Source organism: Palaemon carinicauda, chromosome 10, assembly GCF_036898095.1.
Source record: "Palaemon carinicauda isolate YSFRI2023 chromosome 10, ASM3689809v2, whole genome shotgun sequence".
Classification (NCBI taxonomy): Eukaryota; Metazoa; Arthropoda; class Malacostraca; order Decapoda; family Palaemonidae; genus Palaemon; species Palaemon carinicauda.
The window spans coordinates 68,804,153-68,817,411 of record NC_090734.1 but is presented as its reverse complement, the minus strand read 5'-3'; the positions used below and the strand labels follow the sequence as shown (position 1 = coordinate 68,817,411).

The 13,259-nt window shown below is 36.3% G+C and overlaps 1 protein-coding gene across 1 annotated transcript; it reads left to right on the top strand.

Moving 5' to 3' along the window:
- Positions 1-1,533: 1,533 nt before the first annotated feature.
- LOC137648415 (uncharacterized) lies at positions 1,534-4,978 on the top strand. The gene is made up of 2 exons (XM_068381336.1): positions 1,534-4,425; positions 4,804-4,978. The coding sequence occupies exon 1, from the start codon at positions 1,560-1,562 to the stop codon at positions 3,708-3,710; it is 2,151 nt and encodes a 716-aa protein (XP_068237437.1). The 5' UTR covers positions 1,534-1,559; the 3' UTR covers positions 3,711-4,425; positions 4,804-4,978.
- The last annotated feature ends 8,281 nt before the right edge of the window (positions 4,979-13,259 follow it).

The window sequence follows — 13,259 nt, the reverse complement described above, 5'->3', positions numbered from 1 at the left end:
AATATTTCCCGGTAAGGTAGTTGAAAACGAAAGAATAATAAATTATGTTCTTCAAAATACAAGGCGTAACGAAGACGGCAGGTTAATTATGCCACTAATCTGGAATCACAAAGTGAAACATTTGCTAGGGCAAAATAAAACTCTAGCTACTAAAATTCTAAATTCAAATTTCCAAAGATACTCTAAGGGTGATGGAGTAAAGTTGAAATTAATCGACCAATGCTTTAGAGAGCAATCTGAACAAGGCATTATAGAAAGAATTGACAACCTTGATCAGTACTTGGAGGAAAATCCAAATCACAGTTTCTTGGCCCACATGGCAGTATTTAAACCAGAACGTGACACTACAAAATGTCGAGTAGTATTTTTATCTAATCTATGTGAAAATAATCCTTTACAGGGAGTAACCATGAGTCACAATCAATCCATGTTGAGTGGACCTTGTTTAAACCAAAAGATCACCACAGCTTTATTACAGCTACGCTTTGATTCCAAACTCCTGTGTTTTGATATTAAAAAAGCCTTTCTCAACATATGCCTCTCTGATCTAGATTCCAGCAAGTTAATTTTTCTATGGCATCGTAATGTACAAAAAGGAGATTACAGTATTGTTGCATATCGTAGCTTAAGACTTCCATTTGGTCTTGTTTGTTCCCCTTGCATATTATTACTTGGACTTTATAAGATTTTGATGATTGACACTGATGATGATGACCAGGTAAATTTGCTTAAAAGACACATTTATTCATTAATATATATGGATAATGGCAGTATTGCTGCAAATAATAGTGAAAAATTGAAGTGGGCCTTTCAAGAGTTAAAAGGAATATTTGAGCCCTATAAATTTTATCTTCAGCAGTTTGTAACAAATGATACTGAAATTCAAGAGGAAATTGATAACAGCTCTGGCGAGAAAACTAGCAGATCAGTCAAATTATTGGGGCTCTTATGGGATCGAGTTGATGATACCCTATCCACTAAGCCTCTAGTTTTAGATGGTGAGGCAAATACAAAGAGGAATGTTTTGAAAACTATTGCCAGTCACTATGACGTATTTGGCTTTACTTTGCCCCTTCTAAATCGAGCACGGCTCTTTCTACATAAATTACAATGTGATTCGTCCTGTACCTGGGACTCCAAATTGCCGGATGCAGAAATTAAAGAATGGAAAAACATATGTCGACAGGCAAATTCTTCTCCCAGCCTCGGAATTAGAAGATTTGTTGGCCAGAGAAATGGAGAATATAAACTGATTGCCTTTACAGATAGTAGTAAGGATATATACGGAACTGTTTATCTTTATTCAGGATATCCAGTCATTAGAAGTGAACTTTGTTCTAGCTAAGAACCGTTTTGTGAATAAGCAATTATCTGGGAAGAGCATGCCTTCCCTTGAGTTTCAGGCCATTACTTTGGGTGCAGAAGTGTTAATAGATACCTATAAGGAATTAACTGGGCCCTCATATGTTGAAGCAATCAACATAAAGGAACTCCATTTGTTTTCTGATAGCTTGGTATCCTTATCCTGGATTAATTCCCATTGTTATAAATTAGATAAGATGCATAAACACAGCACCTTTATCCGTAATAGGTTAGAACATTTAATTACCTTGTGTGAGATGCATCCTATAAGATTTCAATTTGTTTCAGGTATTGAAAATCCAGCTGACCTTGTCACTCGTGTAGCTTCATATAAAACTACCGTTAAGTCTAATTTCCTCTCTGGGCCAGTGTTTTTGAAAGAATCTGCTAACTTCTATTCAAGTCGCAGTGATATAATGAATTTCATTGTACCAAACCCCAGGGCAAAATCAGGGGATGTTGTTTCGGAGAATTACAATCAAATTAATTTCGGCTCCACCGAAGAGGAATGTGCAGAACATTTAGCATCAACAGTTGGGTGTTCTGCGTCTTTCAAATCCGGCCAAATTATTACTGGTGCAGCCGGTAAGGGAGAACCAGAGCACTTGGTGACTGTAAACAAATTTTCCAGTTTGTCTAGGCTTGTATCTGTTTATAGGTACGTGTTTAAGTTTATTGAGAGCCTAAAATGCAAACTTTACTCCAGGTATCCTGAGAGGTATGGAAACCTGAGAGTTCTTGACGAAAACTTGTATGCCAAGGCAATGAATTACATAATTAGAATAGAACAGCACATTTATTTTCCCGAGATATTCAGGTATTTTGACAGTGGTTCTACGTTCGTTAAAGATATCCCAAACATTGTTAACCAACTCAATGTATATCCTGATAATGAGGGAATTCTAAGAGTGAAAAGCAAATTCTCAAGATGGAAAAATGATAAGAATTACAGATTTCCTGTTTTGCTTCCTAAGGATAGCTACATCACAAAATTAATTGTTTTAGATTTGCATGAGAAAATGTATCACTCAGGCTGTTACAAGGTTTTGTCTGAATTAAGAAGACAATTTTGGATTCCACACTGTTTCTCTGTTGTGAAACGCATCCTGCAAGAATGCATACTTTGTAGAAAACTGAAGCAGAGAGCTATTAAACTAAATCAATCTCCCTACAGGTTATTCAGACAAGAACCACCTAGTGTTCCCTTTCGTACAATATTCATAGATCACATAGGCCCTTACTTTGTACTTTACAATGGCAAAAAGGTGAAAGTCTGGATTCTTTGCATAACTTGCCTCTGGTCTAGGGCTATTAATTTAAAAGTTTGTCTTGACATGACCTCAGGTGAGTTCATTAGAGCTTTACAGCTTCATTCATTTGAATATGGAGTGCCTGAATTATGTTTATCTGATCTTGGTTCATCCTTAGTTGCAGGAGCTAACATAATTACTGACTTTCTGAATGATCCAGAAACCCAGAATTTTTTTGAAGAACAAGGAGTACGGCCATTAAAATTTGAGCAATATTTTAAAGGCCATCATCCTCTTGGGGGATTAGTGGAAGTATGTGTGAAGATGGTCCGTCAGTTGCTTCATTGCTCAATCAAGAAAAATGTTCTTCAATACAGAGATTTTGAGTTTGTGGTTTCACAAACTATTCACCTGGTTAAACGAAGGCCTATTGCTTTCTCGGAAGGTCTAAGAGATACCAGTGATGACGTAATTCCAGACCCTATTACCCCAGAGAAGTTAATACATGGCTTGGACTTAATATCTTTGAATCTTATTCCAGCCATGCAGCCGCTTCCCACTAGCAATGATCCTGATTGGTCTTTAAACACTGACCCTATTGATACCATAAGAACAAGTTATGAGAAACTGAAGAAAGTGCGCACACATTTGATAGAAACCTACAATGCAGAATTTTTGAATAATTTGATGACTCAGGCTGTCAATGATAAAAGTAGATATAAGCCGGTTACCCACAAAAAATTACAGGTAGGGGACATTGTACTGATAAAAGAGGAGAATTGCAAACCTACCAATTTCCCATTGGCAGTTGTTAAAGACGTTAAAACTAACGTACTTGATGAAGTAACTGACGCTGTTCTGCTTAAAGGTAAAAACAGGGAGATGGTTCGACGACACGTCACATCTTTAATCCCTATATTAACGCGCAAGGAAATGTCACAATCAAATATTAAAACATTGACAGATCATATTTCTGTTAATACTACCGATCCCACGGCAAACCTGGGGGAAGATAAGCCTCAGAATAAAGAGAGGCCCAAGAGGAAAGCTGCTCTGCAAAGCATGCAAAAGACTCGAGGTATGATCAGTGACATTTGAGGAACCTTTCAGGAACATAACTGTACATAGTTGGGTTTATTAATTGTACATAATTTTGCTCATTTCACAATTATATATATATATATATTCATATATAATTTGGGATTAGTCCTACATTTACTAAGGATATAAATGTAGAACCCTTGGCCTGGAATGTAAAAGAAAAGGCTGAAATTTTTCTAGTTATTCCAGAGTTCTACATTTAACAAAAAATTAAATGTAGAACCCTTGGTGTGGAGTGTAAAGAAATATCTTTATGCTTTTCGTATATTTTTGTTTGTATTGAAAAGTACATTGTGTCTTTTGTTTACTTTGGTGGTGGTTGGAACTATGGGCATTTGTTTAATGGTAATTTGTTTTATGACTATAGGATAATTTCAGACTGTTTACTATTGAGCCTGAATAGTTCTTTAAACTGACTGTTTGACAGTTAAATATCCACTCACTGTGCCTTTTGAGTATTTATATTCAGGGGTCCAGAATCCAGAGGAGGCAGATTCCAGTAAGACAGATTCCCAGCGGGGTAGAGTCAGAGACCAACACAGAAAGCAGTCCGGAAAGGAGATTTCTGACAATTTTTTTACACTGAAGATTTCAAGTGTCATGGAGCGATAAACTCCACCTAGGCCGAGCGATAGGACTTCATGTTCGGAGAGAAGCAACACAAGCAACTGGACTTATCATCTATCCACGAAAGACCAGGATCTAAAGAAACGTAAGTCAGTTGAGAGACCTTATGCAGGCTCAATAGGATTGATCTGTTTCTTAGATATAATTTACGCTTGTTATAGTTTAAATTATGGTCGCCAACACGTCGAAAAAATTAAAGTAAAGGATTTTAGCATTATAATTACCATTATACTTGTGCCTTTGGTTTGTAAACCAATAGTGTTTCATTTTGACTAAGATTAACTACGAACGTAATTTATATATTGTTTTTCTTATTTAGTAACGAGTGTTCATTTACGAAATTTACGTTTTCACGAAGCTAGCTTGCTGAATTTCATTCCCTTCACGTTAAATTTGTCGATTAATTTCTTACGTTAAATTGATTTTTTCAAGAGGTGTAAATTCTTTTTTATTATTATTTTAGGTCCTTTACATATGGTAGATGAGTTACTGTGGAGAGGAAGTGGTGCATACATCCGAAGACAGCTTTTCGGGTGATTTCCTCTCAAGACGAGAAACGGCAGTTCAACATTTATAATTTCACTTATTAAACTCAATAGTTTTCTTTGTCTTTGGTTTAAATCCTCATTGTCAATTCATAATTTTTACCATAAACTTCTCGTACAAACACCATTTTATTCGGGCTACATCCCATGCTTTCTTGAGAAGGGTACCCCAAATAACATCAAAGGTAGTCCGATGTCTCATTCATATCCTGTTTCCTTGCAGTACATTGTTAACATATTCTTTAGGGTTTGAAGAAATCTCTTTAATGCTCCTTGGGTCTCTGGGTGATAGGAATTAGACAGCTGTCGTCTTACATCCAATAGTTTTATCACGACCTGAAACAATTTTGATGTGAAATTTGTTCCTCGGTCACTCTGAACGATTTCCTGAATACCAAACTTGGTAAAAAATTCTAGTAACTTCTACTTTGGCACGGCTGTTCCTGACGGGTATGGCTTCTGGGTATCTCGTCACTGGAAACATCAATGCTAACATATATTCGTTACCTTTCTTTGTTCTTGGTAATTGTCCCACTGTTCGATATTGATACTTAGGTAGGAAGTTCTATTAACCATAATAATTACCTGGAACATAGATGAACAATTGTTAGTAATTATTTCTCAGCTGATCCCATCTCGTCAATGTGTGCTTGATGGATAATAAGACGTTGGTATTCTAAAAAATACATTTAATGCATAAAAGACTACATTGTAATGTTTACTCTGTGACAGCTGACTCCCAAGTGTATATGGAGCGTCTTACACAATCTGACAAACCAAAACATTGCTAAACAAAAGAGCATCGCTCTGAAAAGACTTAAATCCTACTCCAGTACAAATCATAAAGAATCACATCCTATCTCTGAGGTAACCAACAAATGTTTGAATCCTAATACCAAAACAAATCATTACTCTTATGTATAAAGCATAACATGTCTTATTCATGCAATATGATGCAATGTTGTGCAATACCTGCAACACTTGAAATAATATAGTACATTACAATAATACATAACAGTCTCCTCCCCCTTAACTTGACATTGTAAAAATCTTCATAAATCTAATCTCTCAGGGGGCTTTCCTCTGTTAATCCTATTAGGAAGCACTTTAACCTCATCTTGTACTGGTACATGAATTGGTTCTGAATCTACATTGGATGTTGGACCATCTTGGTTAATATTTGACTCATTTGATCTAACTACTTCTTTAAGTTTCTCATCTCTAACATTCACATGCTCTACTGTCTTTCTGTTTAACGGCTGTAATTGATCAACATGACGTTTTACAACATTATCACCAACACACATCATAATGTAAATTTCCTATCTCTCTTACAATCTCTCCTGGTACCCACTTCTCTGGAGTGTTGTACGATCTTACCATGACATCAGACAAAGGTAAAAAATGTCTTACATTGGGAAGCTTTGCTACTTGTTTATACCCTTTATCTTCTAAATCACTTTGCAAACTTGGATACAACAAATCTAACTTACACCTTATCCTCCTCCCCATCAACAAATTTGAGGGTGCCACGCCTGTTGTGCTGTGCGGCGTTGTTCTATAAGACAATAAAAATTTTGACACATGCAAAAATATATTACCTGAATTTGCTTTTCTACACTTCATATTGTGTTTAAACGTTTGAACAAATCTTTCAGCCTCTCCATTAGTGGATGGATGATATGTAGCTGAAAATGTATGCTTTATACCATTGACATTACAAAGTTCTTTAAACTCTTGTGAGGTAAACTGTGGACCATTATCTGTAACAATTCTTTCTGGAATACCATGCGTTGAAAAAATTTGCATTAACTCTTTTATTGTGGCGTAAGACGTTGTTGTCTTCATTGGGATAATTTCTGGCCACTTACTGTAAGCATCTACTACTATCAAAAACAAATAATTCAAAAAAGGACCTGCAATATCTATATGCACTCTTTGCCATGGATACCTGGGTAACTCCCACAAGGTGCATTCTAGCAAATTGAGGATTGTTTTGTTGCATAACACAATTCATACAATTCTTTATATAACATTCCACATCTTTATCTACACCTGGCCACCATACAAAAGTTCTCGCAATGGACTTTGATCTTACAATACCTTGGTGATCAGCATGTATTTCAGACAAAACCTTATTTCTTAGTGAATTAGGAATAACTACCCTGGAACCTCTCATCACTATTCCTTGTGTCACACTCAGTTCATACCATATATCCTTATACGGTTTACAATTTTCGTCCTTTCCACATAAGTCTCTACCTGTCATTAAACTTTCCAAAACCTTACTAAGTACTGGGTCTTGCTTGGTACTGTGTGCTACATCTTTTGCAGCTATTGGTACATCATATACAGAAATTAACAGAACACTGTCATCATACTCTTCTGGAGCTTTGTCTACGGGTAATCTGGATAAAGCATCTGCATTACCCATATTTGATGTTGGACGGTATTCTATATCATAGTGGTACGCTGCTAACGTAACTGCCCAACGTTGTAGTCTTGCAGCTACCAACGTAGGTAAACTTGCTTTTGGACCCAATATTGCTAATAAAGGTTTATGATCTGTAACAAGTGTGAACTTTTTCCTACCATAAAGATACATATGGAATTTTTCAACTCCATAAACTAATGCTAAACCTTCCTTTTCTATTTGAGAGTAATTCCTTTCTGCCTTGTTCAATACTCTAGAAGTGAATGCAATTGGTTTTTCTGTTCCATCTGGCATCACATGAGATAATACTGCACCTAGACCTATGTTTGATGCATCACATATTAATTTAACTGGTAAATCCATTTGATAATGTACTAAGAATGTAGGTGATGTTATTTCCTGCTTGATTCTTTCAAAAGATTCCTGACACTCTTTTGTCCACTTCCATTCTACACCCTTATTCAACAGATTATACAATGGATGTGCAATGGTAGACAAATTCTGAATGAAATTCCCATAAAATGTTACTAAACCTAGAAATGATTGTAATTCCTTAACATTTTCTGGCACTTTTGTTGATTATACAGCTTTAATCTTCTCTTTAGTTTTGTGAATACCCTTGCCATTTATTACAAAACCTAAGTATTCCACTGAATCAACTTCTAAAATACATTTGTTCTTATTTACTCAAATATTATGTTCCTTCAACTTCTTCAGAACTGTTCGCAATCTTTCTCTATGTTCTTTTGTGTCTTTACCTGCAATTAAAATATCATCTATAAAAATGAATACTCCTTGCATTCCTGAAAAAATCTTATCCATAGTTTGTTGCCATATAGCTGGACTACTTGCAACTCCATAAGGTAATCTCTTTGGCCTAAACAAACCTAAGGATGTATTTACTGTACATAATTCTTGTGAAGTTTCATCCATGGGGAGCTGTTGAAATGCTTGTCTTAAATCTAATTTAGAAAAAACACTGCATCCTGACATAGTTGCAAACATGTCTTTCGGATTTGGTAAGGGATGTTGAGCTACTTGCAGTTGTGGATTCAACGTTACTTTGTAATCTCCACATAACCTAATCTGTCCACTTTCCTTCACAATAGGAACTAATGGTGTAGCCCAATCTGAATATGTAACCTTTTCCCAGGAACCTTCACTTTCTAATCTCCTGATTTCTGTTTCAACTGCACTTTTCAATGCATACGGTACTGGTCTCGGAGCAAAAAATCTAGGAGAACTGTCAGGTTTCAAAACTAAAATTGCCTTTGCGTTCTTTACTGTACCTATTTTATTTTAATTTTTGTTTTCATCTTGTCTACCTGTAACCTTCAAAATACTAGGCCAATCTAACTTCAAATACTGTAGCCAATCTAAACCTAGCAAAGTTTGTCCATTACCTTTTACTACTGTTAATGGCATTCTCTCTAATTTCTGTTCTTTGTACTGTACTTCTACGTTCAAAGCACCTATTACCTGAATATCAAAACCATTATAACTTTTCAAAACTCTATTTGTACCTTCTAACAACAAATTAGGAATGCTTTTAGCCATTTTCTCAGACATAATTGATACATCGGCTGCTGTGTCAACTTGCATCAAAATTGGTTTACCATTGATGATTACTTCTACCATGATATGTTTCTTTGCACCTTTGTTGACTGAGTTTATGCGAAATGCAAAATCAGTTTCTGAACTAACCTGATTATCATGAACATTTTCCTCATTATTCTCTTGACCCATAGTATCAACTGTAGCATTTATTTTCTTTGTGTACTGTTTAGGAAATCTACAAGCAGTTGGAAAATGACCTAGCTTTCTGCAATTTTGGCATGTCTGTCCAGTGGCAGGGCATTTCTTTGCTTCGTATGCAAGATGATCAGTTTTACAACACCTAAAACACTTGGGTTTTTCCTGTTGTTTCTGTGTATAGGCCTGATTCTGATATTTACGAACATTAGTGTTAGGCACTTTTCTATGACTAGGCTTTGACATATTCCTTCTCTGATTCTCATTGGTTTTCCACTTAGAACCTACTGTATTAATTTTAGAATATTCCATTCTATTGCTTGTAGAACTACCTATTATGTGACTTTGCCTATTTGATGTTTCTAAAGCTCTGCCTGTTATCAATACCTTTTCTAATGTTAAATCTTTATCTTGCAATAATTTCTTTCTTAGCTCTTCTGATGTGCAATGTGCAATTACTTGATCTATGATAACATTTTCTAACTCTAGAAATTCACATGAAACAGCTAAATTCTTTAGTCTAGTCACAAAGGCATCTAAACTTTCATTTTCTTTCTGATAAGCCTGCGCTGAAAACTGGTATCTTTCAAAAAATTTATTGACCTGAGGAGCAAAATATGTGGTAAGAGCCTTAATTGCAGCTTCACTTGTGTCATCTGTAGGCTGCAAAGTCTTAAACACTTCCCGAACTTCCCTACCTGCTGTATGAAGTAATTAACGGATTTTGAGCGAAGCGAAAAATTTATTTTTGGGTGAGATAGCCATGGCGTCCTGATGGAAGGTTCCTTTTTGGTAGCTTCCTTGGGTAAATAACTACTAAGATATTCCCAGAGAATTTAACCACAGGTTATCACAGAATTCTAAATTCTGGAGCGAGTATCCTAAAGGTTTCCCTTTAAGACATCGTATATCAACAGGGGACGCATGTATTAACGCACCACATAGCTATCTACACCCCGAACAGAGATAATGCTTCGGTGTGTAAAGTCGGAGAATAGCTGGGAGCCGTTCCATAGCTAATCTCATTCGTGGCTACTTTTGGTACTCGAGACGTAAACAAACGGGCGCCATTGCTTAAATGACGTCACGTCCGTCTTCATCCTGAAGCCAGTTGCTTGCCGATCACCATGATACAGCAGAGCAGGGTGGGACCTAAAAACTGGACGAAGTAGCAGGGAGGGTCCATCAGAACGCCATGGCTATCTCACCCAAAAATAGATTTTTCGCTTCGCTCAAAATCCGTTTTTTGGGCTCAAGCCATGGCGTCCTGATGGAAGAATACCAGAGAATCAATGTATCGTGGTAGATTTTCCCCTATTGGTAAGTGCCAAGGGCTTTGAACAAATAGCATAGTAATCTTAGTAAAGAACCGTAGGGAAGAATTTTCCTGCCCCCCTTGGCAGTGAAGTTCCCACGGGCCATGCCGACGTCAAAGTGGTTATTGAAGGGCTATTCACCCTGATAGAAGAACCTGAAGAACTTGGAGACGAGACTGAATGGTTGGCATTCGTATTGGAACATTCTGGAAAGCAGACCAGTGGTGGTTGGACACTGTGCTGAGAAGGTTGGTTTCGTCTCCAGGGTATGAAGAGTAAGTATTCGTATTGGAATATTACATTGTCAGAGTGAATATAAATTAACCCTGGATAGGTACGATGGGTCGTTCGCGACCCCGAGCGTCAAAAAAAAACAGGTTTTTCTCACGTGACTCACCCCCGTGACTGAATTTGTGGGTGATCGACCTGCAGGAGGTGTCTCCCCTACACGCTCTAGTAGTGTCCAGATGTGCATTGCTGTAGCTGTACTCCTTCCCCGATTTCTGAGACGCGTCGGGGTCGAGCGCGACCGAGTTTACCCTTCTAAGGTAGTTTGCATAATTATCAAAGTTATTACGTATTATGAAATTGTCGTAGAATGGTGCAACTTGTATAGGTTATCAGTTGTGGAAAGTCTTGGTGGATTGTTTGGCTACCATGTGCATGATTTTTTTTTTAGTTAAAATGTCGTTCATCACCACGAGGACCATTTTACCGCGAGTGCCCCTTTTTCATTTTTTTTCATTTTTTTGCCAAGTCATTTTTCCGTAAGATATTGCCAAATAGTGTCGTAAAACTTTTGCTTGTTTAGTGTTGGAAAGTGTGTCTAGATGATCTGGCTACCCATGCATGACTTTGTTTTTGTCAGATACGACGTAGTTATTGGTATATTGGGTATTTAACTGCGGTTACCAATTTCTGTTTTTTTTCAATATTTGTAAAAATTACTACGTAGTAAGGAATTGCCGTATATTATTGATTTTTTTTTTCATGTTTATGTGTTAGAAAGTGTGCCTTGATGGTTGGGCTAACACGTACATGTCTTTTTTTTTATCTGAGATGCCGTATATTAGAATGTCGGGCATTTTACCGCGAGTACCCCTTTTTCATTTTTTTTCATTTTTTTGCCAAGTCATTTTTCCGTAAGATATTGCGAAATAGTGTCGTAAAACTTTTGCTTTTTTAGTGTTGGAAAGTGTGTCTAGATGATCTGGCTACCCATGCGTGATTTTGTTTTTGTCAGATACGACGTAGTTATTGGTATATTGGGTATTTAACTGCGGTTGCCAATTTCTGTTTTTTTTCAATATTTGTAAAAATTTACTACGTAGTAAGGAATTGCCGTATATTATTGATTTTTTTTTCATGTTTATGTGTTAGAAAGTGTGCCTTGATGGTTGGGCTAACACGTGCATGTCTTTTTTTTTATCTGAGATGCCGTTTATTAGAATGTTGGGCTTTTTTCCGCGAGTGCCCCTTTTTATTTGTTTTGCATTTTTTTGCTTAGTCATGTTACCGTAAGGAATTGGCAAGTAGTGTCGCAAAACTTATATTTTTATAGTGTTGGAAAGTGTTTCTAGATGATCTGGCTACCCATGCCTATTTTTTTTTTTTAGCCAGATATGGCGTATATATAAGTATGTGTTCGATTTTCCTGTGATTGCCATTTTTTCGTTTTTTCCCATTTCTTTCAAAATCACTACGTGCTAAGGAACTATCACAGAGTAATGATTCATTTATATGTTTATTTGTCGGAAAATGTGCCTTGATGGTTTGCCTAGCACGTGGCTGAAATTTTTTTTTCTGAAATGCCGTATATTAGAATGTTAGCCATTTTTCCACGAGTGCCCCTTTTTATTTGTTTTGCATTTTTTTGCTTAGTCATGTTACCGTAAGGAATGGGCAAGTAGTGTCGCAAAACTTATAATTTTATAGTGTTGGAAAGTGTTTCTAGATGATCTGGCTACCCATGCCTATCTTTTTTTTTTTTAGCCAGATATGGCGTATATATAGGTATGTGTTCGATTTTCCTGTGATTGCCATTTTTTCGTTTTTTCCCATTTCTTTCAAAATTACTACGTACTAAGGAACTATCACAGAGTAATGATTCATTTAGATGTTTATTTGTCGGAAAATGTGCCTTGATGGTTTGCCTAGCACGTGGCTGAATTTTTTTTTTCTGAAATGCCGTATATTAGAATGTTAGCCATTTTTCCGCGAGTGCCCCTTTTTATTTGTTTTGCATTTTTTTGCTTAGTCATGTTACCGTAAGGAATTGGCAAGTAGTGTCGCAAAACTTATATTTTTATAGTGTTGGAAAGTGTTTCTAGATGATCTGGCTACCCATGCCTATCTTTTTTTTAGCCAGATATGGCGTATATATAGGTATGTGTTCGATTTTCCGGTGATTGCCATTTTTTCGTTTTTTCCCAATTCTTTCAAAATTACTACGTACTAAGGAACTATCACAGAGTAATGATTCCTCTAGATGTTTATTTGTCGGAAAATTTTGTTTACTTTTTTTTTTGATTGAATATCATCAAATTTTTTTAGCTAAAATATTATATTGTTTTACATTTTTTTTTTCGATTTTATTTCCCTTCAAAACATTTTTTTTTCGGTCAGAATTTTAATTTTATAGTCGTAAAATAATCGACAATTATCCAGCAACCCACCATACAATTTTTATGCATATCCAATAATAATTAGATTAGTAAATAACACCTTGAAATTGACATACCCTTCCTACATTTCAAGTGGCAGATTAGGGAGTCTGAGTCAGTGTGGTTGGCGGCCATTTTGTGGACATATCCGAAGCGTAAGCTGCCCTATCTATATATATTCTTGTTCCCTATAGAATTTGTGATATTTT

What these genes read in the sequence shown, in the direction of transcription:
- LOC137648415 (XM_068381336.1), top strand. Translation starts at nt 1,560, where the DNA reads ATGCATAAACACAGCACCTTTATCCGTAATAGGTTAGAACATTTAATT.